Source organism: Monodelphis domestica, chromosome 7 (assembly GCF_027887165.1).
Source record: "Monodelphis domestica isolate mMonDom1 chromosome 7, mMonDom1.pri, whole genome shotgun sequence".
NCBI classification, from domain to species: Eukaryota; Metazoa; Chordata; class Mammalia; order Didelphimorphia; family Didelphidae; genus Monodelphis; species Monodelphis domestica.
This window is the reverse complement of record NC_077233.1, coordinates 208,370,335-208,396,187: the sequence shown is the minus strand read 5'-3', so window position 1 is coordinate 208,396,187 and position 25,853 is coordinate 208,370,335. Positions and strand designations below refer to the sequence as shown.

The 25,853-nt window shown below is 49.0% G+C and overlaps 2 protein-coding genes and 1 long non-coding RNA gene across 13 annotated transcripts in view; 2 read left to right on the top strand and 1 right to left on the bottom strand.

Annotated features, from left to right (window-relative positions):
• The window catches only part of LOC103095033 (uncharacterized), a 72,080-nt gene extending 63,368 nt beyond the window's left edge, over positions 1-8,712 (bottom strand). For 4 of the 5 annotated variants that reach the window (XR_008913684.1, XR_008913685.1, XR_008913682.1 and 1 more), the window contains exons 1-3: positions 8,255-8,501; positions 7,492-7,549; positions 5,187-5,684 (exon numbers count right to left, since the gene is read on the bottom strand). This is a non-coding gene — a long non-coding RNA (uncharacterized LOC103095033). Of the gene's footprint in view, positions 1-5,186; positions 5,685-7,491; positions 7,550-8,254; positions 8,502-8,575 lie in introns of those variants that run through there. The other variant, XR_008913683.1, reaches the window with a different exon arrangement.
• On the top strand, positions 414-7,294 carry PRR14 (proline rich 14). 6 transcript variants are annotated; one of them, XM_007498499.3, is made up of 12 exons: positions 414-1,012; positions 2,026-2,109; positions 2,370-2,562; positions 3,043-3,164; positions 3,261-3,474; positions 4,023-4,066; positions 4,574-4,680; positions 5,004-5,604; positions 5,779-5,848; positions 5,939-6,030; positions 6,536-6,607; positions 6,904-7,294. In XM_007498499.3, exons 1-12 carry the CDS (start codon positions 831-833, stop codon positions 7,151-7,153), a joined length of 2,031 nt encoding a protein of 676 aa, XP_007498561.1. In that variant the 5' UTR covers positions 414-830; the 3' UTR covers positions 7,154-7,294. The 6 variants fall into 6 exon arrangements, with proteins under 6 accessions (XP_007498561.1, XP_007498562.1, XP_007498563.1 ...); XM_007498501.2 differs by having other exon boundaries at positions 882-1,012; positions 1,394-2,109; XM_007498502.3 differs by lacking the exon at positions 414-1,012 and adding an exon at positions 1,042-1,159.
• Positions 8,713-9,742: 1,030 nt separating the features above from the next.
• On the top strand, positions 9,743-22,257 carry FBRS (fibrosin). 2 transcript variants are annotated; one of them, XM_056806374.1, is made up of 18 exons: positions 9,743-10,292; positions 11,071-11,250; positions 12,199-12,234; positions 12,349-12,378; positions 12,545-12,593; positions 12,725-13,025; positions 14,274-14,569; positions 14,942-15,147; positions 15,442-15,486; positions 15,753-15,848; positions 16,016-16,084; positions 16,673-16,702; positions 16,853-16,924; positions 17,932-18,058; positions 18,230-18,310; positions 19,548-19,631; positions 19,807-20,014; positions 20,256-22,257. In XM_056806374.1, exons 1-18 carry the CDS (start codon positions 9,801-9,803, stop codon positions 20,770-20,772), a joined length of 2,919 nt encoding a protein of 972 aa, XP_056662352.1. In that variant the 5' UTR covers positions 9,743-9,800; the 3' UTR covers positions 20,773-22,257. The 2 variants fall into 2 exon arrangements, with proteins under 2 accessions (XP_056662352.1, XP_056662353.1); XM_056806375.1 differs by lacking the exon at positions 16,673-16,702.
• Positions 22,258-25,853: the final 3,596 nt, after the last annotated feature.

Below are 25,853 nucleotides of genomic sequence, written 5' to 3'. Positions count from 1 at the left end.
TTCAGCCAAGCCCCTAAGAGCCTCAGCGTCTCGTCCCTCCTTATGCTCCACTTCCTCCGGGGCCCCAGCCAGCCGTGCCCCTCACCCGCCCAAGTGGCGGTAGGTCTCCTGCATGAGGTCCTAGTAGAGGCCCTTCTTCGTGGGACGTACCCCCCCCCCTTCTCCTGGCAGAAGTACACGGCAACATAGGTGAACCTCACGAGGCCGCTAGACCCTGGTAGGGGTCCAGCCTGGCGCGCGGACCCGTGCCTCTTGCTGCTTCTCCTCCCACTGGGTGACACAGAGTCAGAGCCCGCGCCCTGTCACTCAGGGAGCGCGTGCGCAATCTTTCTAGGGACACCCTCCACTCCGGAGCTGAAACCCCGCCCGTTATAGAGCCCCGCCCACCCAGGGCCCCGCCCCGGGGATAGTTGTATTTTCTGAGCTTCGGCCTCTGCCTTCGGGCACATTCGGGTGTCCCAGGCTTTGGAGCCGAGGACTGACAGAAGCTCCACCCATTCCGTAGAGAAGAGAGAGCCGAGGGGACCGGAAGTAGCTTCTTGTGGGGCTCCTCTAGGACTCAGGGAATTGAAGCCGCTCATTGGTGCCCAATTCAATGGCTGTTGGGACGTGGGGGCAACCGAACCGGAAGATTGCTTTAAACTGTTTGGCTCTGCTTTAGCTTCGCCACCTTTATCCCCACCCCTGAGAAAGCTTTTTTTTTTTAAACAGCTTCTCTTCTTTGCTCTCTTAGAAGATGACGCCACTCGGACCTCTTTGGCCCTCATAGCACTTTTCTCTTTGCCCTCAAGCACGATGGCGAAAGTTTTGGCTTCTTGCCCGTAGGGAAGATGGCCGCAGCGGCGGCTTCACGCCCTTTTTTACCACCCCGGAAGACTGTACCCGGCGATTGGGCGGCGCCCGTCGGCCCAGGGAAGAAGGTGTACGGCGGTTGGGCCGGGTCAGGAAGGGCAGGTTTTAAAGGAGCCGGAGGTGGGAGCAGTCAGAGAACCGGGATCTGCGGGAGGCGGCGGTGAGCGGCCGACGGAGGGATGGGCGAAGGGGAGGGAAACGGGGCGGGGAGAGAAAGAGAAAGAGAGCCGGGCCAGCGAGCGAGTCGCGGGGAGGGATGAAGGGAGGAAAGCCGACCCATGCTCTCCCCCGCGGGAAAGGGAGCCCGGTGGGTGATTGCTCCGGGGTGGGCGGGACATTCTCGGGATTCTGGGTCGGAGATCGGTTTGACAGTGGATCCCGAGGGATCTTCGAAGGGAGATCACCAGGGAGATCTCAGAGTAGGGGATTTGTAGTGGCAACATCTGGTGGAAAGATCTCCGTGTAGGTGTATTAGGGAGGGTGATTACTTGTCCCATGGGTTTCTGATTCAGAGATTGAGGCTGAAGGACTTATCCTGCAGGGATCTGGCAAGGCTGAAAGTCCGATAGTGGGAACTGTTGGGAAGAAGTTGAAAAACTTGCGAGGTTGAAAGCTCTTGAATCGGTCTGAGGGGAAGAAAATAGTTGCAATTCGCTGGAGAGGAGGAAAGTCACTGAGGGAAGCTATTTCAAAGAACATCCTCCTCCTACCCCCATGAAGGAAGTTTTTGAGGGAACTTAGGAGAAGGTGCAGGATCAGAGGCACAAATTTTATGGTACAAAGACTTGTAATTGATGGAGAGGGACATTTTTCTTTTTTAAAAGAGATGGTTGGGCGGGCTCCCCCAAGGATTGGGTGGGAGAATCTTTGAGTGTATATATTAAGACTTCTGTAAGGGTCCAAGCAGTTGTGAAAAGAGTAATTCCTCTGAGGAGACAGGTACATCTTTTAAAGGTTCCCAGGGAGGAAAAGATTCTAGGAGAATGCCTGAGGAATTAGCCTGTAGGCTGCAATCCGTAATGGACTCCTTCAAGGAGATGGGTATAGTATTCTGGGAGTGAAAGGATTCTCCAGGAAAGATTAAAGGTATTCTTCAATGCCTAGCAAAGAGGGTGCCATGTTGGGGACAGCCCTAGAAGATGGGCTGACCCTTACTCCCCTCCCCCACCCCAGGCTGCAGCCAGGGGTTAAACCTGGGACCCTTCAGGGACTCCCTGAAGCTATCGCTATCCCTATGGACTTGCCCCAAGATTCCAGGTGAGAGCGTGGCCCCTGGCCTCCCTCTAGATCTCCTTCATCCTTCTTCCTTTGGGAAGAACTTCAGTCCCCCTGTAGGGTAGTGGGAGCCTGGGGGTGGTAGTACCAGGGGTATTATGGGTTATGTTTCCTTCCTGACCTATCATCACTCTTACCAGGCAAAGGGTATATGAATGGAGATAATCAAACACCCCCCTAGGGGAGTCATAAACATACACACACACACACATTCTTTTCTCCCTCCCCTTCAAATCCCCTAGTCAGCCTTCCCTCAACCGGGAACCACTGGTCAGAGCACCATGGGAAGCAAGAACTCGCAAGAGGCCAAAGCTGCAGCAGCAGCTTGGAGAACCCAAGCTGAGCCAGAGGGTGGCAGGGACTCCATCACCCCTGGAGAAGGCTTCTCAGCGGGTCCTCACAGTGGTGCTGGAGGATGTCATTGCTACCAGAATGGTGAGTCCCTTAAGAGAGAAGGGATTAGTCTTGCCCTATGGAATTTCAATACTTAACAAGTTTACTTGGTATAGTAGTATTTCTAGGAATAACTTCCTGGCAGAAACTAAATGGCAATGCCAGAGATGAGTCCAAAGGTGCTGCCAGGTATATCATTGGGTCATTTTTCCAGCACTGCAACCTATGGAAGGAGTTAGATGTTCATGCTGTATTTTCAAAGTGTTTTTCTTCTTAGTTTCTTTATTTTCTTTCATTCTCCCCTTGCTTATCCTTATATAGTTATCTTTTTATGCTAGTCTCTTTGAAATTGGTTTCATCATTCCTTGTTCATTCACATCCACAAAATGGTCCCTCTCTGTACCCACCAAAAATCAATCATCCTCTTAGTGTTTCTGGATAGCTAATCAAATGTACTCAAGTGTCAACCTGGCCATTCCTGCCTTTTACACTTTCTTTTCTTTCCCACTAACTTTCTTCTAGTCCCAAGAGATTCTTCCTGAAATGCCCTCAACCACACCACGACGGAGCAGTAGACTAGAATCCAACCGCTCCCAGCCTTCTATCTCCCCACTTGACCAGTCTTCTTGGAGCCCTCAGTCAAGGTAAGTGGGACCATTGATGGGGGTAGAATCTGAGGAGGTCAGGAAAATCAGACCAGATGTGCCCAATTCTTCTCTCTTCATCCCCTTCCCTTACAGACCTCCTGACTGGTCTACCCTATGCCGGCAGCCACTGACTCGAGCTCCAAAACGTACTGGAGTCCAGAGGAGGAGGCCACTACAACTGGGAACATCCAGGCGGGGGGCTGAGGAGAACCCTCCAGACCAAGATAAAACCTCCCAGCCAGCCCTGCTTGTGATGTTGGAGGACATTAAGGATCCTCAGTCTCCAGTGAAGGCCCAGGAGAGGCTGGTGAGAATCCCAGAAGAATGGAGACTAGAAACAGGGATACCAGGGTTACATCAGTCAAATCTTTTTTGAGCTCTTCTTTGTGCTCATCCCTATGACAGGTGTTCTGGAGAATATGAAAGAAACCTAAGAAATGGTCCTTTCCTCTAGCAGCTTTCACTCTGCAGAACTAATGATACAAAATTCAGAACAGCTTTAGAATTGCTAAATTGTGTGGTTCTGTCTGTAAATTCATACCAGCTCAGAGAGGCTGAGATCAATATGAACTAGAGTACTCTAGGTAAGCTTCAGAAAAGAGTTGGAGCTTGAGCTTGGCCTTGAAAGATGAATAGGTTTAAATAAACTGAATGGAGGACTTTGTAGGTAGGGGAAACAGCATGAAAGAAGAAACAGGGATCACTTTTAAGAGGGGAGGTTAGGGATAAGGGAGAACCAATGTCAATATCCTTAAGTTTTAGGAAGGTGGTAGGCAATGATTAAGTGTTAGGGAGGCCAAAGGGGGCTCCCTGTGTGGCTCCCTTCCCTGTGAGTTCTGTTCCGCTTATCCCCAGGGCTTCAACAATGAGACTGAAGACCCAGGGATCTCAGCATGCAGGTGAGGGGCCTGGGTCAGCTGGGACTATCCCAGAAGTCAGCCAGGCATTTTCCCATTGACCTGCAACATTTTCTGGGGAGGTAGCCCCAGTGGCTGAGTGCCCTGGAAACTTGGCTTTAAGCAGGGGGAGTGGTTTGGTTTTAGTGTGGCAAGGGGATAGGCATTGCTTACTGTGGCTTTTAGCTTCTGTCTCCTGAGTGGGTATAACCTAAAGCGGGGTTCCCTTCCTGATTTCCCTCTTTCCTTTATGCCTCTTCTTAATGTCCCCTGAAATTCAACATGGTTGATTAAGGAAGGCATCATCTGGGATTCTTTTTCTCCTACTTCCATCCATCCCTATCCCCTTTTTCAAGGTGACCCTTCCAGGTCTGTAATTAGGAAGAGATGGATTCTTTGAAGAGAAACAGACTCTGATTGGATGAGTTGGTGGAACTGGGATTTCATCCAGCAATGCTATATTATCTCTTCACCTCAAACCAAAATTGACTGCCCCTCTTTTTCCCCTAGAGTTGATCATATGACAGCTATTCACCAATCAATGCCTTCTTCCATGGATTTGGATTCAGTGTTTCGGCAGGCTTCTCCTGTGGATCATTCTGATTGCATTTTGCCAGGTAGGTGGGGCACTGAACCCCCAACCTATCCAGCTGGAAGGGTGGTAGGTAGCTTGAAAGGAGGTGGCATTGGATTTTATGTGATACATAGCTTTTAGTTAATACATAGCTTTTGCAGGGGGTAAGTAAAGCCTTTGTAAATATAGTAGAAGAGTATTCACCGAACATGTCCAGATATGTAACTAAAGATACTTTAGAGGTGGAGCTAAATTTTTGGAGTTGAGGTTTCTCTTAACAGGTCTATTTAGAAGGATAGTTTTTGGGCAGGAATGCATATGGGAGTTCTTTTTTCTTCATCGTTCTTTTCTCTTCTTCCTACACAGGCTCAGACCCAGAGAGCCCATCTCCCCCACCCTCCAGCCTCTTGCGGCCACGCCTAAGCCCTTGGGGCCTGGCACCCCTCTTCCGCTCAGTCCGCTCTAAGCTAGAAAGCTTTGCTGACATCTTCCTCACCCCAACCAAGACCCCCCAGGCCCCACCCACAATCCCCACATCCCCAGCCTCACCTATGAAGCTGGAACTGAAGATTGCCATCTCTGAAGCCCCGGAGTCTGGGAGAGTCCGGGTAGAGGAGGGGGAGGGGCCTGTAAGCCCCCGTCCCCCCATCCGTCAGTGGAGGGCTCAGGGCCCTGGCCTCCCTGCTACTCCTAGGCCTTCTTTGGGTCGAAGCCACTCCTGCCCGGACCTGGGACCTCCTGGGGAAGGGGGATGTGCATGGTCAGCCTTCTCTCCACATCCAAATAGGCCTAGACCCAGAAGGCATACAGTTGGGGGTGGGGAGCTGGCTCGGGCCCCACCACCTTCTCGACCTTGCCTTCGAAAAGAGGTTTTTCCCTTGGGAGGGTCAGGCGTATCCCCAAACATTGTTGCCACCTGCTCTCCTGCTGCTTCTTCTTCCTCTTTCTCGGACCTGCCAGAATCCAGGTAACTCACCCCATCTAACTGCAGTATCCTGACTGTTCTCTCTTCCCTAGATTCTTCACTCTCTCCTTTCTCCTTTCATCCTGGGGTGGGTGGGGAGGGAGCAGAATGCTTTGGGTTAGACATGGGAAAAGAGGTCTAAAAGAAACAATTACTGAGTGCTTTTTTTCCCCTTAGGATTTGTTCCCCACAAGGCGGGGAGCAACGCCGTCCTGAACACATGGTGCTGTCAGACTCTGAGACCAAGGTAGAACCATTTGAGGGAGGGAATGGAAGAAGTTCTAGACTAAGGGACTGGGGCAAACCCCATGACTTGTCCTTCTCTGTCTCCTCCCAGGCAGTAGGAAAAGTCTCCTGCTTTAGGATCCGAAGGACACCCTCTAGGACTCAGCCCAACCTCACTCCAATGGGGCTGCCTCGGCCAATCAGGTGAGAGGATCCTGTCAATGCCACACCTATTGCCCTTATATAGAAGTGCTATGATTTTTTTTTTCCAACTGCTCTATGTTGGGTCTTTTCTCACTGTGGGAAGAACTAATAATAAAGCAATCTCAATTTGGATTAATTTTTCACTTCATGCTAGGAAGTTAGAAAAACCTTTTTATAGTGGGCCTCTTTAATACATTGAGCTCCTTAGTGTACCCTGCCAAAGAGAGTTCCATTTTTTTTTTAGTTTCTCTAATACAGAAATAAAAATTATTTAACAATAATTTTCAAGACCAGGGAGAGGAAATAGTCTGTATTAATATCACTGTTGATTTTTGTTACTTTAATGAATCTATGATGTAAAGAATTCCAGCTTTTAGACCATTTGCAAATATTAATGTCTTTCAACCCAGCTTAATTAAAGCTTAATTGTATAAATTAATTATACAAGCCATTTTGATGACTTGGATGAGTGGATTTTGTGTTTCCTGCCTTTTTTGACCCACAGGTTGAATAAGAAGGAGTTCAGCCTAGAGGAAATTTACACCAATAAGAATTATCGGTCCCCTACAGCCAAACGGTGAGTAGACTAGAGGAATTAGGGAAAGATAAGTGGACATATGATAAATTTTAAGGTTTAGATGATAGGCCTGTAGTGTCATGGAAAGGGCATCAGTGAATATCAAAGAGGCTATATAGGAGATAACTCTAAGGTGATGTAAAGTCCTGCCTATGCCACTTATTAGCAGAATAGTTGTAGGCAAGTTATTTAACCTCTTATTTTCTCATATGTAAAATGAGAAAGTTGGACTTCTAAGGCCTCTTCTGGTTTTTATGTGATTCTAGAGGGCACTGACTTTCTTCTGGGTGTTCTAGGTCCTTTGAGACTATCTTTGAAGAACCACGAGAGAGAAATGGAACCCTGGTCTTCACAAGTTCCCGGAAACTTCGTCGAGCAGTGGAATTCCGAGATTGCAGCCTCCCCCGGCACCGAAGACCTTCCAGGGCAGGTCGACCTACCCCAGGCCGAGTCCCTACCCCTGACCTGGGACCTTTGCTGCAGCAGAGACTGGAAGAACTAGATGCTCTGCTATTGCAAGAGGAAGAGGAGCCAGGCAAGGACTAGGAGCTTTAGTTTTTATGTCCAGAATCTCGTCCGTCCAGCCTTGGATAATGGACCTTGCCCTTGGGAGGAAGGGTCCTGGAAAGGGGTGTTCAGCCAGGAGGCTGTTTTTCTCCTTAATTTCTAGTAAAGTTTTTCATATGACTATTTTGTCCCTTTGTGATTCCCGTACTCCTCAGATCAGTTTCTTATTTAGAGCTGGGAGGAGTTTTCCTTAGTCCAGGGGGACTCTAGGTGGCTCAATGGGTTGAGAGCCCAGCCTAGAGACAGGAGGTCCAGAGTTCAAATCGGGCCTCAGACACTTCCTAGGTGAGTAACCCTTGAGAAGTTAAATTACTTACCTCTCACTGCCTAGCCCTTCCTGCTCTTCTGCCTGGGAACCAATACACCATATTGATTCTAAGAAAGAAGGTAGAAGTTAAAAAAAAAAGGTAGTCCAGTTGTGCCCTCCCTCCTGGTTTTACTGATGAAGAATTGAGACCAAGAGATGTTAAATGTTTTAGTTATACAGATACTGAGTGGTCAAGCCTATGATTTGAACTCGGGGAAGGATGTTCTGGTGAAGAGAAAATGTAAAAGACTTGGAGTTGGAAAAGTATGAGATGTTGCTTGTGGCCCAAGTCACACAAATTTTTTTTTTTTACTGGAAAGTCGCCCATGCCAGGATAGTTTACAGGGGATTTCTGGAGACTTAATTAAAGAGCATGTTGGCGGAGCACTCCATAGGATTTACAAAATAGTCATCCCCTTTCTAAGTGCGGGGAAACTGGCCAGAAAGTGCCTTGGACTCTTTGCAGGCTTCCTTCCCACAAAGGTTTGTTAATCGGCCCAGAGCATTAGAGCTGGTAGGGACTGTGGGGATCACCCCAGTGCAGCCTCATTCCCCACAGGCCTGGAGGCAAAGAAAGGTTCCCGGTCTGGCTGGAGCAGTTGAGGTGGGGTAACAGCTCCCTATCCAGTCCCCTACCCACGTAAAACTACTCCGGTAGGCAGGCCTGAGGTCTACGCCCGAAGAGGCACGACAGAGCACGAGGCGGCGCACAAACCTTTCCCCGCCCCTGCCTCTGCCCCTGCCCCCCCACCGGACGAAGCGGTGGGCCGCACCTGGGAACCGAAGTGATTGGACGAAGCTCGAGTAAGGTGGGGCGAAGAAACTGCGCATGTGAGATGCGAGGAAGAAACTACTCCAGGGAGAAGGGGACAGAAGAGGCGGACTTAGTTCAGTCCGCGTCCACGAGCCGCAAATTAGCCAACCGACTCGGGCGGCGTGCACGCACCACCTTCTAGTTACGTAGGTTCTGCGTCACCTGGGCCGTCCAATTAAAGACCAGCAGGAAGGGGCGGGGGAGTCGGGGGATTGGGACCAGAAATACGTCAGACTAATCGGGATTCGGGAAGAGGAAAGGGGAGGGGTCATCTTCTCACACGATCCAATTGCTTTTCCTTGGGCCACTGATCCCCACCCAGACCCTCCTATTACGAACACCGTCTTGACCTATCAAAGATCGAGTCCTTCGAAGGGGTGGGAAAAGAGGAGAAGGAGAGGGAGACGGAGAGAGAGGAGGGGCGGGGGAGGGGAGAAGAAGAGAGAACCTAAAGACAACGGGAGAGCGCGAGCAGCACCCCCGCCCTCTCAACGGCCGCTCCCAGGCCCTTAAAGGGGCAAGTCAGGAAGAGAAGGAGGAAGAGAAGATAAGAAGGAAGGACTTTTTATGTCGGCGGAAAGCAAAGCCATCCCTCATCACCATTGCCTCACATCCGGGGATTTGGGGGCTGCCCCTTCAGCCCCGCCTCCCCTCACGCCTTTCATGGCGACCGGAGGAGGAGGCTGGAGAAACTGGGCTCAGAGGAGGCCCCTTTAAATTTTCTTAAAGGGGAGGTTGCTGCACTCGGAGGACACCTACGTCTACCTTAAAGGGGAAGCCGCCGGACAAGAGCTGCCAAATCACGGACAGGGCCGTCGGAAAGATTAGGGAGAAAGTGGCTTCTCATCTTTACCTTCTTCTCTCAGGCCTTTTCAATTCGGTTTAACGGGGAAGTTGACGCATGTGAAGGACTGTAAATTAACTCATTCCCTTAAAGGGATCGTCTGTGTCACTAAGACCTTAAATTCTCGAAATTAGCAGTTTTCGTTACCTGGAGGGTCTTAAATCCTTTTAAAGGTTGGGCCTGCGTCTGTCTTAGAGCTTTCGTGCCATTTTTAAAGGCTTGAACCCTGCTCTTCCTCAGGAGGTCTTGAAAACCATCCCTCCCAGGGGGAAGTCGGCTGCTCTCGGAGAAGCACAAGGCTTTCTTAAAGAGGCTGCTGCTGGCAAACTTCAAAGTATCTTTAAAGGGGTGGTTTCCCCCTTCTTCCTCAGGAGGACAGTAAGCCTCTTTTAAAGGGGTGACCTACACCACCCGGAGGACTCTGAGCCCGTTCTTAAAGGGGTGGTGCCGGCTCCCATCTTCCTTCGGACTTTCGGCTCCCTCTTTAAAGGGGCGGCCCCCAGCTTTCCGCCGGGAGGACTGTAAACCCCGCCTTAAAGGGGAGGCTGTGGCCCTCTCTTCCTCCTCCTCCTCCTCCTCCTGCTCCGTCTGTAGCCCCCGGGGTTCCGGGCTTGAGGGGTGGCTCCGGTTGCTCCCGGATGCGGGGCTGAGGGCGGTCACCATGGAGACCGCGGCGGCCCCGGCCCCGGCCCCGGCCCCTGGCCCGCCGGGCTGGGGCGGCGAGGGCGCTTCTCAGCCGCGGCGGCAGCGACGGTGCTCGCGGCGGGACCGGGAGCGGCGGCGCCGGGGCGGGGGGCGGCGGGCAGCCGCCGGGGACGCGCCGCGGACATTGCTGGGGGCGGCCTCGGCGTTACTGCCTTCGTCGTCGTCGTCGTCCTCGCCCCCGCCGCCGCCGCCCCCACCGCCCCCGCCGCCCCCGGCTCGGCCCTGGTCGTCAGCCTCCTCCGGGGAGCGCGGCAGCCCCCGGGGAAAGAGGCGTCGGCGACGGCCCCCCCGGCCCCGGGGCAGGAAGCGGCCCCCCGGCTCGGGCAGCCGAGGGGAGGAGGAGGACGACGACGAAGAGGAGGAGGGGGAAGAGGAGGAGGAGGAGGAGGAGGAGGACCTCATCGATGGTTTCGCCATTGCCAGCTTCGCCAGCCTTGAGGCCCTGCAGGTGAGGCCTCGCCGGGCCCGGACCCAGGCCGGGGGTTGTCAGGGCCCGCATCAGAGCCTTGGAAGAAGGGACCGGAGCCCTGGGGGCAGAGCAGGGGAGGAGGCCCAGCCGGCAGCGCCCTGGAGTGAGGGGCCGGCCTGGCAGGAGGGGCTGGGGGATGGCATCCCAAACCAGAGCAACCGGCTTCTCTGGCCAGGCCTCTGCCCTCCCCGGGGGGTGGGAGGGGAGCCGATCCCCAGGGCCACCTGGCTGCAATGGAGCCACCACACCCCAGAGCTGGCTGGCTGGCTGGCTGGCTGCTGTCCGCCCTCCCCAGGCTGGCCATTCATCAGCCGGCCTTGGGGGCTGGTCTTGGAGAAAAGAGAAGCAATAGCAAGGGTTAGAGGTGGGGGAGTCAGGCCTGCCCTGCAATCTGTCAGAAGCAACAGGGCCTAGGTGCAGAAACCCTGGGCCTTAAAGCAGGAGACACAAGGGTTTCAAGCCCACCCTTGGTATTTACTAGTTACATGACTATGGATAAGTCTCTTTGCATCCCTCAGCCTCAGTTGCCTTGAATGTAAAGTGTGGAGTTACACCTGTAATACTTTTGTATTTATATCTTTTAAGTATTGAACACAGCACCTGGTACATAGTAGGTTCTTAAATACTTTGATCTTCAGAGTTGTCTAGAAGATTAAATGAGATGGTTGTAGAGAATTGTTACAGAGCTTAAAGTACCATGTAAATAATGGTTATTACTTAGTCTGCTTCTCACCTGTCTACTTTTTATTATCCACAGAAGGATGCATCCCTTCAGCCCCCAGAACGACTGGAGCACCGGTTAAAACATTCCGGAAAGCGGAAGCGGGGGGGTGTAGGGGGGGGCCGAGGGGAGCCAGGAGACAGCTCAGAGAGGGAGACTGGCCGGCCCCCAGGGGACCGTGCCCGAAAAAGGCCCAGCAAGCGAAGGAGGAAAGAGGTGAGATATGCCCTTCCCCTTACTATCTTATCCTTCCACAAGTTTCATATGTGCTATACTATCTCTTCCTTTTGGTCCTTGTGTAGCTAATCTGGTCTTTCAGTGATTTAAGATTTAAGTTCTGGGTGCTATACTTTAGGAAGGACATGAGCAAACTGGAATGGACCTAGAAAACAGCCCTCCAGAGGCAAGAACTAGGCCCAATGGGTGAAAGTACAGGGAAGCTTAATCTTTTTAGGAAAATTATTCAATGGGAATTTGGATCTCATCATCCTTAAGTTTACTTCTAACTCAAGGATTCTTTGAAGAGTATAGCTTGGGTACTTAAAGTTCCAAAGGAAATAGCTCTCCAAGGGCATAATCACCCAGGGTCTCAAAACATGAATCTTGAAGGAGGTGGGTAACAGGCCAAAACTATAGATCTTCAATAAATAGGAGACTTCTTGGCTAATTTGTTGGAGTAAGAGGATAGGAGGGTTAAAGATATCTTTAACATTCCTTTGAAAGGTTATAATGTGTCATTTTCCAAGGCCTTAGGCATGGACAACACAGGAAGAACTTCTTAATAGTTAACACTGTCCAGTAATGGAAGGACTTTGAAGGTGTAAACTCCCTGTTATTGGGGACATTTAAGCAGAGGCTATGGGTGACTATGTCAGATTAAAGAAAAGATTTCTTCAGGTTAGGTGACTGAATTAAATGACTTAAAATTTCTATTAATATTTAAGATTCCATGACCCTTCAGGACTGAGACTTAATTCAGGACTGGATCAAATCTGCTTCTGATAGAAGCAAACATAAACTTCATGTAGGTCAAACTGGCCTAACCTTGTGGATTTTGAGCTTAAATTGGACAACAGCCATATCAGGGAGTCAAACGCCTGTTTGACTCTGCCTTTGACTTCTTCCTGATGAGTGTCCCTCACCTGGTGTACTCTTCCCTTATAGGCCTCCTCCCGACACTCTCTGGAAGCCGGATACATAGTAAGTGGTCCTTCCCTGCCCAGTTTTTTCCCACTCTCTCTTCAGCAGACACCGCCGCGCCCCCTGCCAACTCTTCTCCCCTCCCCTGACACTTCTGTCTCTCCTTCTCTCCAGTGTGACGCGGAGAGTGACCTGGACGAGAGGGTGAGTTGGAACTTGTATGGAAGGGGGGCTGAAGGGGGTGGTGTTGCAGAGGGAGAGTTCTTGCCAAAAATTCTCAGAGGCCATTTAGAACTGGGATTGTGACATCTTTGGGTAGGGTCTCTTGTGCCACTACAAACTGACTGAGTTTCCTGCTCTTCCTTGCTAGGTCTCTGATGATGACCTCGATCCGTCGTTTACTGTCTCAACCAGCAAAGGTTTGTTCCTGGGTATCACACTTGGGTTGAGGCTGAGCATAGCCTGGAAAGTAGCTGCTTTCAGGAAGGGTGGAGGGACAGTAGGGACACCTAGCTTGCCATTGATCTTGTACGTTCCCCTCCCCTTCTAGCCTCGGGCCCCCATGGCAACTTAAATGGGAACTGTGAAGCGAAACTCTCTGTGATCCCCAAAGTGTCGGGGCTGGAGCGGAGTCAGGAGCAGCCCCCAGGACCCGACCCGCTGCTAGTGCCTTTCCCTGCCAAGGAGCCACTGCCTCCACCGGCCCCCCGACCCCCAACCACCCCCCCAACCCCGATGCCAGCCCCTGTCAGCCTGCCACCTCCACCCCCACCCCAGTTGCAGCTCCGGGTTTCACCCTTCGGCATCCGCTCTTCCACTTATGGCAGTGGCCTGGACCTCAGCACTGGCAGGTAAGTGACTCCAGAAAGCAAATCTGGTTCATCAAATGTTTATATAGGCATATATTCCTTCCACTTAAGGTAACCTAGGTACCATAGGGCATTGGTGAAAAATGTTGATGTCTGCCTTAAAGGACTAATCATACTCACTAGGGAGAGAAAAAATTCATGTGAAACACCAAGATTAATAGGATATTATGGCTCAACCCCCTTACTTACAGATAAGGAAATGGGAGACCCAGTGAGAGAAATGATTTGTTTAAGACTATGCAGTAAGATAGTAGCAAAGTCAAGATTAAAGTCTAGGTCTTTTTGACTCCCTTCTGTCTAGTTTTGTTTGTTTTTTTGGTCCTAAACCCTTACTTGCTGTCTTAGTAATATTCTAAGACAGAAAGGCAAGGGCTAGGCAATGGGAGTTAAGTGACTTGCCCAGTGTCACACAGGTAGGATATATCAGAGGCCACATTTGAACCCAGGTTCTTCAGACTCCAGGCCTGTACTGCCTAGTTGCTCCTCTAGTGATCTTGCTGTTAACTTCATATACTTTTATTAAAAAAGGAGCTGTATTAAAAGAGAACTTAACCTGGAAAAAGGAAGACAAAAGAGAGACATTCTGGGCTGCTGCAGTCCTGAGCTGGACTTTTTTCTTTTAAACCCATATTTTCCATCGTAGAGTCAATACTATGTATTGTTTCCAAGGAAGATGTGTGATAAGGGATAGGCAGTGAGAGTTAAGCAACTTGCCCACAGTCACACAACTAGGAAGTGTCTACAGCCAGATTTGAACCCAGGACCTCCTATCTCTAAGCCTGATTGGCTCAATCCCCTACCTACCCCATACGTCCCCTTTCCAGACTTGCCATGCTCTAGATTCTAACATATTCTCTTCCAGCTCACTTTATCTCATGTATATAAAACAATAATTATAGGCTTATAGGGTACATATTCAATGGGGCTCAGAGAAGAGAGATGAAGGTAGGACAAGTAAGTGAGGAGGAATGAAAAAGGATGATGGAAAAGAATTGGGGATAGGAAGCAGTAGAAACAAATGAAACAGAAGACTGCTGTCTCAGAAGGGGTCCTTGGGAAAGCCTCATATTTGTTTACAAATTTGGCTCTTGAGATCTTTTCTCTGTAAAGAGATTCATGATAGAGAAAAGCCTTATACATGCATTGAATATAAGAAGAGTTCCCAATCTTTCTCCAACTAGATGAGATCTTTCCCAAGTTTTTCATATAGTTTCCTGCTTTTTTCCACAGCTCTTCGAGGCCACCCCCGAAGGCTCCTGCCCCTCCAGTGGCCCCACCTCCCCCTTCTTCTTCCTCTTCCTCTTCTTCCTCCTCCTCCTCCTCTTCAGCTCAACTCTCCCATCGGCCCCCAACACCTTCCTTGCCCTTGCCTCTGGCCAACCATGGCTTCCCCCCTGCTGGGCTACGGGCACCGCCCCCACCTCCCCATCCTGCCCTATTCTCCCCTGGTCCAACTCTACCCCCACCCCCACCTTTGCTGCAGGTGGCAGGCCACCCTGGGGCTGCGACGGCCAGTGCACTCTCTGGTGAGTCTTCAGGAGCCTGCAAGGCTTTGAAAAGTGGGGAAAGATCCTAGAGAAGGAAGTACTGGGGCATGCATTCTTCCCTTTGGTTTGGGAAAAATTCTATTTCAAGAGATGATGGATCCAGAAGTTGAAGCCTAAAGGGAAAGGATGAAGGAATAAATGTGGGGTAATAGAAATGGAAGAAAGATACTCCAAAGAGGAAAGAGCCCAAGGGGAGAACTGATCCACAAAAGGTTGAAACAGGAGGAAGCAGAAGCAAAGGATCAGAGCTCTTGGGGGTGAGGTTTGAGCAGGGTAATCATGTACCCTGGGGAAGGGGAGCATAAATCCTTCTCTCCCTCCACCATACCCTGTCCCGGTCACCTCTCACAGAGCAGGAGCTGATGCGGCAGGACCTGAGCACTCGGTTCCTGAGCGCCCAGGGAGGCCCCGAGGTGGGCGGGGCAGGGGGCTCAGCCCGTCCCCTGGCCTTCCAGTTCCACCAGCACAACCACCAGCACCAGCATACCCACCAGCACACCCACCAGCACTTCACCCCCTACCCTCCTGGCCTGCTGCCCCCCCACGGCCCCCACATGGTAAGATTTTCCTCCCACCCCAGGGCCTGCCTGGCAGGGGAGGGATCAAAAACCCTTGGAAGAGTTGGGGAAGTTGCCTGAGTGTTCAAGGGGGAAGGATTGTGGGGTGCACTTGAATTGGACAGTAGGGAGGGACTTTGTGTGTTTGTGTTTGTGTGTGTGTGTGTTTGTGTTTGTATGTGTGAGTTTGGTGGGAGGAAACCATCTGAACCCACTTATGGGTCCTATCCAGCGGGGAAATAGGAAAATTAAGTGTTTCTGGCTTATTAATTATCTCCACCTTCTCTCTCATAGTTCGAGAAATATCCAGGAAAAATCGAAGGCCTTTTCCGGCATAATGTGAGTGCCCTGAGAGGCCCTGGGTCATATTTGGGGGTGAGAATACCCTGGTAAATTGCTTTCTTGGTACTTAATGAGCATTTGCTTGATATAGAGGATTTAGCAATGTGCTAGGGATACAGGCTACCAACAGCTCCCAAGTCTGTCCTAGAAGAAGATGAACTCTCACTATATTTTTAGTTACAGAGTAAGGGAATAATCTGACAAGTAAGAAGAGAAGCCTTTTGCTGTTCTCTACCCCCAGTTTGGTCATTTTCCCTTCACAGCTCTATGCGGCCTTCCCTCCTGCTGTCCCTGGCCTCCCCCCTGGTCTGCCTCCTGCTGTTTCCTTTGGTTCTCTGCAAGGGGCTTTCCAGCCTAAGGTGAGTATCCAAGGCACAGATTTTTGTATTCTCCTTCTTCACCTAAATGTGTGCTACCTGTTCCACTTCTAAAGCCATGGGGAAATCAGGTCTTAGATCCCAGATGTGCTTTCAGTCACCAGATCTCTGTTGCCATCTCTTCATCTACTCTTCCTTCCTTTCCCCAGAGCACGAATCCAGAGCTGCCACCACGACTGGGGCCGGTCCCCAGTGGGCTGCCCCAAAAGGGAACACAGGTGAGCCTGGGATAGACAGAAGAGGACCAGGTCTTGGCAGTAAGGGCAGAAGTTGGGGGGGGGGGTTAGCTGGGGGAGATAGATTGGGAGGGTATAATGCCATGGAGGCACAGTAGGGATTTCATGGGTTGATTTTTTTCCCCTTCCAGAGAAAAGAAGGAAAATATTTCCACTGTAAACATTTCTAGGGGCTGTAGATTCTACTTTCCTAAGAATAAGCAACAGGGGTTTCAGAATTCCTTCAACAATTACCAGGTTAGGGAAAGTATCCAGAAAGAAGGGTTCTAGGGCCTCTAAAGTACCAATGGGGCTCATTATGCAATTGGAACTTTTGGGGACAGCTTTCAGGAGCAGGAAGCAGGTTGTAAGTAGCCTAAAGAAGGGAGCTTTTAATGGTGCTGGGTTTTTTAAGGGGCTATGTGTTATTTGAAGGGAGAGGCTATTTTAAGGGGAAAGGGCTCTGTGATCTCCAGAGGCCAGGACCCAAAGGGCAAAGGAAAGCTGGAATTTTAGGGAGTCTGGGGTTGCCAAAGTGAGTGCTCAAAGATGGGTCTAAGCTGTCCTCCCCTTTCTATTCCTGCCCTTCAGATTCCTGACCATTTCCGCCCCCCACTGAGGGTGAGTAGGTTGGGAAACAGGGTGGGTTCAAAAGGGCAGAGATGGAAAAGAGCATGTGCTAGGGTCTCATAGGTGATGGGGAAGGAGTGAATTTTTCCTGGGGAAGGCTAATCCCATCTTTTCTCTTCTCTTACTACTTCTGCCCCTCAGAAACCAGGAAAGTGGTGTGCCATGCATGTGCGAGTGGCCTATATGATCTTGAGGCACCAGGAGAAGATGAAGGTACCAGGACTGGTAGAGAGAGGGTGGAGTTGGCTCAGGGAGAGTGGGAGCTAAGACAGGAGAGTCTTGAGCTGAAGAAGGACTGGGCTACCAGGAGAAATGTTTTACTGACTGACACATAAGGCACATGATACAGTGAGAGATGAGCAACAGGAGAACTCTACCCTAGACTACTCCCCTCTCTGCCTATAGGGGTATCTCTGACTACCAGCGGGGCTTCATTCCTTTTCAGTTATCAGGAATTTCCTATTAAAATGCAACCCTTCCCTCTACATATACTGAAGAAGTGGTATTCCCATAAACTTTTTTTAAACCCTTACTTTCTGTCAATCTTAATCTATAACAGGGATAAATGACATGTCTAGGATCACACAGCTAGGAAGTGTCTGAGGCCAGATTTAAATCCAGCACCTCTTGTTTCTAGACCTGGCTCTTTATCCAATGAGCCACCTAGCTTCTCCTCTCCCATAAACTTTTGTTGTTGTTTTAAATCTAATTGATTAATTAATTTAAAATGTTTTTCCATGGCTACATAATTTGTATTTTCCCCTCTCCTCCCCCCTGTAGCCAAAGAGCAATTTAACTGAATTTTACATGTATCATTGATCAAGACCTATTTCCATATTATTAATATTTGCATTAGAGTGATCATTCAAAGTCATCATCCCCAGTTATATCCCCATTGAACCATGTGGCCAAGGATGTTTTTCTTCTTCCACAGTTCTTTCTCTTCCTCCCATAAACTCTTAAGAGGGTCTAATTTATCAAATGGTTTTCCAATCATTTGTCTCTGTGGGAGGGGGACCAGGTTTCAGAGGGAAGGACTTTGGACAAAGTGTCCAATCAAGGGCAGTGAAATCTCAAAAGGAAAACTAATGGGGACCTAAGAGTAGCTTTGTCCACTTTCCCACTCTCTCTGGGAGTTAGCATCCCAAGGAAACCTTAGGGAAAGAAGTGAAATAGGGAGGAGGATACTAAAGTCCCTCACCATAGTTCTTCCTTTCTAGTTAATGCAGGGTGATCCTCACAAGCTGGATTTTCGGAATGACCTTTTGCCCTGCCTCCCTGGGGCCTATGGAGGCCTTCCCCCTGGGCAGGAGCTCTCCCATCCAGCTTCCCTCTTTACTGCAACAGGTGAGTCTGGGAAGGAATAGTAGCCTGGGAGTCAGTTTTCCTCAGCCTCTGCTTCTTTTTCTCTATCTGTAAAATGAGTCCCTTCTAGCTTTGCCATTTGCTGGTTAATAAATCTCAGAATCCCAGCAAAGTATTCCTTTGCTAAAAACTTTATCTGCATTTTTCTCTCAGGTGCTGTCCATCCTGCTGCCAATCCTTTCACAGCAGCTCCTGGACCCCCCACATCCTTTCTAAGTCCTGGTACCCACATTGGTAAGAGCCAATCACAGCCTACTAATTGTTCTTCATAGCTATCCCTACCCCAGCCTAGGAGAGTCCAGGAGCTATCAGTCCTTCCTAGCCATCCATAGGCAGTTTCCTCAAGGTCTCCCAATGAAACACATTTTTCTCTGAGGTTTTGTTCATGCTCTTCACCTACTTTACACCCTTCTACCTAGATCTTTTTAATTTCTCTGAGCTCAGCTTAAGTCCATCTCCATTAAACAACAAAGTTAAATAAGAAAAACCCCAGACTTGAGGTAAAGTGTCTTTGCCACTAGTTAGCAATGTAATATTTAGTGAGTCACTTCTTTCTTGGCCTTGATTTCTCTATAAAAAACGTGAGGGAGTTGAAGTGAACAATATGTATCCTTTCAAACATCTACATCCTTTCTGTTGTTCTGGTCTGAGAAATCCCTTGCCTTCCTAGCCTGTGGTGACCTCTTTCTCCTGGAAATGTGTAACACTAGTCTTATTCATTTAAAATTTTATATTACAGCTACTTTACCTCTCTTTAGATGACTTTATGTGTTAGTCTTGTCTCCCAGCAAGACTCCTTAGTTCCTTTGAGGGTTAGGACCCTGTCAGACGGTTAAAAAAATTTAATTAATTAAATTAGAATTTTTTTTCCCTCCCTTTTTCCTTCCCTCCTCCTGGAGTCGACGTGCAATTCCACTGGGTTTTACATGTATCATTAATCAAGACCTATTTCCATATTATTAATGTTTGCAGTAGAGTGATCATTTAAAGTCAACATCCCCAATCATATCCCCATCAAACCAGGTGATCAATCGTATGTGTTTCTTCTGTTTTTGCTTCATATGTTTTTGTTTTATATGTTTTTGCTCCCATAATTCTTTCTCTGGATGTGGATAACATTCTTTCTCATAGGTCCCTCAGAATTGTCCTGGATCATTGCATTGCTGCTAGTAGAAAAATCTATTACATTCAATTGTGCCATAGTGTATCAGTCTCTGTGTACAATGTTCTCCTGGTTCTGCTCCTTTCGCTCTGCATCACTTCCTGGAGGTTGTTCCAGTTCATTATTCCTTTCAGCACAGTAGTATTCCATCACCATCAGATACCACAATTTATTCCTGACATTAGAAAGTATGACAGGAACAAATTGTGGTACCCGTCATACTTTCTGATGTATCCTAAAAACAGGCCTGGATAAAGGGGAGTGCTATGTGAATGTTTTACTGATCAACTTCCCCTGTCTCCTCTCCAGATCCTTTTGGACGTCCTACCAGCTTTGCGTCCTTGGCTGCTCTCTCCAATGGGGCCTTTGGGGGCCTGGGCAGCCCTACGTTCAGTGAGTATGGGTTACTGTGGGTTAGGGAGGGAGATAGAAAAGTTGAGGTAAATAAATTTGTGTTGGTGCTGTGTGTCTGTTGATGAAGCAGCAGGCTTGCTATATTCTAGTGCTTCTTACTTAGCCTGAAATTCCTCATTCTCAGTTTGCCTTCTTGGTTTTTCTCTCTTTCTAGACACTGGTGCTGTCTTTGCCCAGAAAGAAAGCCCAGGGGCTCCTCCTGCCTTTGCCTCTCCTCCAGATCCATGGGCCCGGCTGCACCGTGGCCCCCCCGCCTTTCCTGCCTGGGCTCGGCCTCCCGAGGCTGCACGGACACCTGGCTCAGACAAAGAACGTCCAGTGGAGAGGCGAGAGCCCTCAGCCCCCAAAGAGGAAAAAGATAGGTATGGCTTTGCCCGAGCACTGTAGCCTTCCACCTCCTTTTCTATCTTTACCTCTGACTTCAACTCCCCTTGATCTTCACCAGACTCCTTCACTTCTCTATCTTCTCCTCTCATTCACCAAGAGGAAATCTAGTTTCTAGCTTCTTTCTTTTTTTAAATTTTCTTCCATGTCTGTCACTTGCTCTTCATTTTACTCATACAACAACCATTTATTAAGCCCATCTCTTCTCCCTTCCCTTAGGGATCTCCCATTTTCCCGACCACAGCTTCGAGTTTCCCCAGCCACCCCCAAATCCCGGGCCGGGGAGGAGGGGGTAAGACCCCCCAAGGAGCCTGTGAGGGTGAAGGAAGAGAGGAAGGAGGAGGTCCCTGGGCCTCCCAGCCTACATCTGCTATTTGATCGGCCCCGGCCACCCCCCTTCCTGGGCCCCAGCCCTTCCGACCGATGTGCCCCCTTCTTGGAGCCCTGGCTGCCAGGCCCTCCACGCCTGGCCCGCCCCCCACGATTCTATGAGGCTGGGGAGGAGCTGGGAGGAGCAGGAGCTGTGGCCACAGCTCGCCTCTATGGTCTGGAGCCTACCCATCCCCTACTCTATGGCCGCTTGGCACCCCCGCCTCCTACCGCAGCCCCTGGGCCCCCTCAATTGCTTAGCAAGACACCTCCTGGGGCCCTTCTGGGGGCTCCTCCCCCCTTGGTGCCCGCCCCTCGGCCTGGCTCTCCCCCTCGGCCACCAGGGCCACCCAGAGCTGACAGGTGAGGGGAGGGGAGGGGCTGGGGGTAGAGCTCCATTTCCCTCCCCCCCATTTCACTTCCCCACCCAGCCTTAGGGTGGAGATTGTGACCCTACTTGGGAGGGCAAAGGTCATGACCCATAGGCTTCAGTGGAATTGTCTTTTGGGGTAAGAGGTCACTACCCCAGCGATGGGATCATCCTGAAAATAGAGGTCCCAGACACACACACCCCCAGGGGTTAAGTGCAAGAGCCACTCTCACAAGGGATGGGGGTCACGTGGAGGACAGAGGTTGTGACCACCTGAGAGGCAGCGCTGTTCCCTCTCCTTTTCTCCCCATCTCTCCCCTTTCCCCTTCTAAATCTGGGCTCCCTTAGAGGGTCCCTTGGATGCTAAGCCTCCTGTCTGCCTCCTGTGGGCTTATCAAGCCTGAGGCCAAAGTCACGTGCACCCAAGCCTCTTGTTTCCCTTCCCTCCTAGGGGAAGCAGGGTGGGGCTGGCTGCTGGGACATCAGAAGTCACCAGTGACCCTCCTTCATAGGGTCAGAGAAGATGGGGGGGTTAGGGGGGAGGGGGGTTCCCTGTACATATTTATCTCCCCTTCCACATGGCCCCCCCAGGTGTTTTGTACATTTTTACAGGGGTGCCCCCTCAGCCCAACCCCTCTTTCCCCCTCCCTTGTTTAATTAAATCCTCAGACTGGTGCTCTGTTCCCAGCCTCTCGCCTCTCTGTCTGGGGGGAGGGGGGAAAGAAGGGAAGGAAGGGAGAAAGCCTGGTGGGGAGTTGGGGTTGGGAACCCAGCAAGAGGTACCAGGGAATTGGCTTTATTTTCCTCAGGAAATTGGTAACTTAGGTGAGGTACAAACATGGGAATGGCCTCCCTGAGTCCATTAGTTGGGCCAGGATATGCCGAATTAATCTCACCCTGCCATTCCAAGAGGATGGGGAAAGTCCCCTTTGGCTGGCAAGGCCACTTCGCTCCAGCCTTATATCTTGTTTCTTGTCATCCCCGGGCTTCCAAGTAGCCTAAACTCTGAAGCCTCAGAAATTCTGTCCCTCTCAGTGTGTAGGTCCTGGTGCTCTGGACCACACTTCCCCCAGGAGTCAGTTTTCCTATTCCCTAGAATCTTGGGGGCCTGTTTTTCCTAAGGCAGAATTTGGTGTCTACCTTTATGCTGCTTCCTCCCCTCAGAGTCCCTGAATTCCCTGGCAGGGAGGCTGAATTCTTCATGTCCCACAGACCAAAGAACAGGGGACTGAGCAGAGCAAGGTAGGCAGGTCCTTGGAAGTGACCTGCCTTCCTGAACTCTTCCCAACAGTAGCCCTAGCCCCAGCCTGGCCTCAGGGAGTTGCAGGTACTCCTGTGTTCTGGGCCACCTTAGAGACTATTAAGGTGGTGGGTTTGTTCAAAAACAAAGATATTCAGTTGGCTCCCTCCATGGCGTAAATGGGGGATGTTGGCTCTGTAATATTTGCGGATATTTATATAAAAAAGGAGTGTTACAATGCAGCTTATCTTCCTCCTCATTGACTGTATGCCTGGGACTGGTGGGAGGAGGGAGGAAAAGGGTGCCCAAACAGGGTGGTGTGCCTCAGGGGACAAGCTTTTGGGACCATTACAACTAAGAGTGTGTGGGGGGGGGGGAGGGTAGGAGGTGGGCTAGGGGACTTTGGGGATTTTTTTTTTCCAGTTTCCCCCTTCTGTTCATCTTCTCCTTATGCTAAAGTTAATTTCCTTAAATGATACTAAGGAAATGGGGGGACATGCCTAGTTTAGAAGCAACATGACAAAATGACAAAAACACTGATATGTGTCAGGAACCCATATCACAAGAACCCTCTGTGTCATTGTATACTTAATCTGGCTGGCCCTTTGCAGTCTCTTAAAGTTAGCCAAATTTAGGTTAAACCTCCACAACCAAGTTTTTCCCAAACAATTCACTGGTCTAAACACAAGGTTTGTGGTGACCCTGAGCAATCCACTGCTTATCTAAGCCTTCACCTTATCTAAAAATGAGAGCATCAAACTACATAATCTCCAAGGTCATTAGCAATTTAGATTTGGACACTTCTATTGTGGGTAGGGGTAGAAACATGTTTTTGTTTCATATTTTCATGCCAAAAAAATTTGAAGGGAAGAACGCTCTTCACCCAGGCTTTCTCATGTTTGCACTCATAGCTACTATCCAACCTCCCTAAGAACTCACTCAGAAAAAGCTGAGTAAAATCTGGTTTGGCACTGTTTGGCCTCACATGCTTATCTAGGTTTTGCTGAATTGAATAGAACACAAAAGGCCCAGCTGGATGCAGAGGGGATGTCTGGTGATGACTCCTACCTCGATATAAGCTTGCAGTCCTGATGACCAGACACAAGGCCTTCCTTGATCACCACACTTGCATCATTTCTTTTTACAAAGGAAATCCATGGTGGGGTGGCTAGTTGGCTCAGAGGATTGAGAGCCAGGCCTAGAGAGAGGAAATTCTAGGTTCAAATCTGGCCTCAAACTTCATAGCTGGGCGACCCTGGGCAAGTCACTTAACCCTCATTGCTGGGCTCTTGCCACCTTTTTTACCTTGGAATCAATACACAGAATTGATTCTAAGATACTAAGGTAAGGGTTTTTTTTTTTTTTAAAAGGAGTAATGTCTCCAGTAGGCTATTGAAAAATGCTTAAAGATGGGGAAATGATATGATTTTAGGGCCCCTATCAAGTTAGAAAGCACCTTGCAGGTGGTGAAGTGTAAACTGTCTAGCATTCAACAAGTTAAACATTTTATTCTATGTGTAGGGTACTATCCCCAGCACTAGAGGTACAGAGATGGAAAACTTAGTATCTGGTTCCAAGGATCTTATATTTTAGCTGAGGGGATAAGACACAAACATGAGAGATGACACAAAATTGAATAGGTTGAGGACAAGGAGAGGTCTAGAAAAATGTTTTTCAGTCATGTCCAACTCCGTGACCCTATTTGGGGTTTTCTTGGTGAGGATACTGGAGAGATTTGCCATTTCCTTCACCAGTCTATTTTCCAGGTGAGGAAACTGAGGCAAACAGGATTAAGTAACTTGCCCAGGGTCACACAGTGTCTGAGACCAAACTTGAACTTGGGTAGATGGGTCTTCCTGCTCCAGGCTTGGCATCCTATCCACTGTGCCACGTAGCTGGAAGAAAATTGATGAGGTCAGGAAGCAGATAGGTCTGTGGACGTGGAATGGGGGTCTAGCTAGGAACTGTGGCATAGAACATTCTAGTTCCCAGGGATGTTTTGGGGCAAGATGAGGACTCAGCCATATCAAGGCACTGTGACCTAGTTCAGGGTACAGGGAACAGGTGCCAACTGGAAGCTTTGCCAATACTTAATTCTGGGGCATATCCAGGATACACAGAGGAAGGGACAGGTGCCCAGCAGTGGTGCTCAGGGGTGAGAAGTGACAGTGGACCTGGTCTGTGTGTTGAGTAAGGAACAAGTTCAGAAGCAAACAGCTGTGTGGCTCTGATCCCAGGAATGGAGTGGGGCTTTGTCTCAAACTTCAGCCTTGTGTACAAGAACTGAGGAAGAACCAGGGCAGGAATCTAGAGGCCAGAAGGAAGCCTGCAGTTCTGTTACAAAGGACCAATAGAGCTTTCCAGCTGGGTAATAGTGGCTGAGTCCAGCAGCAGCAGTCTATTGAAATTCCCAAAAAGGCAAGCCCAAGGGTCAGCTGCTCAGACTCAAGCCAATGTTGGCAACTTGGCAGAGCTCAGATCGAGGACATTTATTAGACCACTCCGGGGAGCACTTACAGCTTGCCTATCCCCAGTCTGAACTGTCCCTAAAATCCTGAAATGACATTTACTACCCTGAGAAAACAGCAGTAGTTGAACTGGCCCAGACATTCCCTCCAGAAGTATGCAACACCTGCTTCTAACCTCACATCTGAAGTCAGGAATTAGGCTGGAAGAATGGTCAAGTAATTCCTCCATAAAAAAAGCTCTTCTAGTGGCATAAACCCAGAAGAGAGTGGCACCAATCACCTAAAAAACAACAACAACAAAAAAATACAGGTTGGTCACAAATTCGACTAGACTTCCTGGAGGATATAAAAAAGAATTTAGAAGTCAAATGTTTTTTTTTATAAAAGAAATTAAAATACTAGAGGAAAAATTTGCAAAAGAAATAAGAGCTATGGGGATAAGAATTGGAAAAGTGAAGAGGCTGCTTGGCATAAGAGGCACAAACTCCCTAAAAATTAGAATGAAGCAAATAGAATCTAATGTTTTCATTAAACAAATACTAAAACAAAGTTAAAAGACTAATAGAAAATGTGAGATATTGTATAGCAGAAACAACTAACTTGGAAAATAGATCAAGGAGGGAACATTTAGGATTATTGCACTGCCTGAAAAACCATTGATCAAAAATTAGCTTAGACACCATATTTCATGAGATCATAAAACTACTCAGAGAGCCAGAGGACAAAGTGGAAATAGAAGGAATCTACCAATCATCTCCTGAAAGAAATCCCAAATGAAAAATCCTAGGAACATTTAGCCAAAATCTTGAGCCTTTAGGTCAAGTGAAAGATACTGAAAACAGTCAGGAAGAAAGAATTCAATTGCTGAGGAACCACAGTCAGTATAACAATTTAGTGACAACTACTATAAAGATGTGGAAATTTGTCATTGAATATTCTAGAAGGCAAAAGATAATAGACTTAACAACCAAGAATGACTTAGAGAACTTCCAAGTATTCGGATGAAAAAAAAGCGCTACACAAAAACATTGAAATTTAAACACAGCAGATAAGAGAAACAAGGTAAATGTGGATAAGAGACTAAAGGTTAAAATCACATTCTTATATGGGAAGATATGTGTGTCCTCTCTGAACCCTATTATCATTAGGGAGTCATAGAAGCAGTTTGATTAGAGAGTAGGACTGGGAGTGGTTCTGGTAAGTAGCTTTTCCTGAACCCTCTTAATTTTAGTGCCTTTCCTTGGTTGATTATTTCCTCTTTATCCTATATATAACTTGTTTTTACATAGTTATTTGCGTGTCATTTCTTCCATTAGATTGTGAGTTCTTCAAGGGAAAGGGCTATCTCTTCTATCTTTGTATTCCCAGGG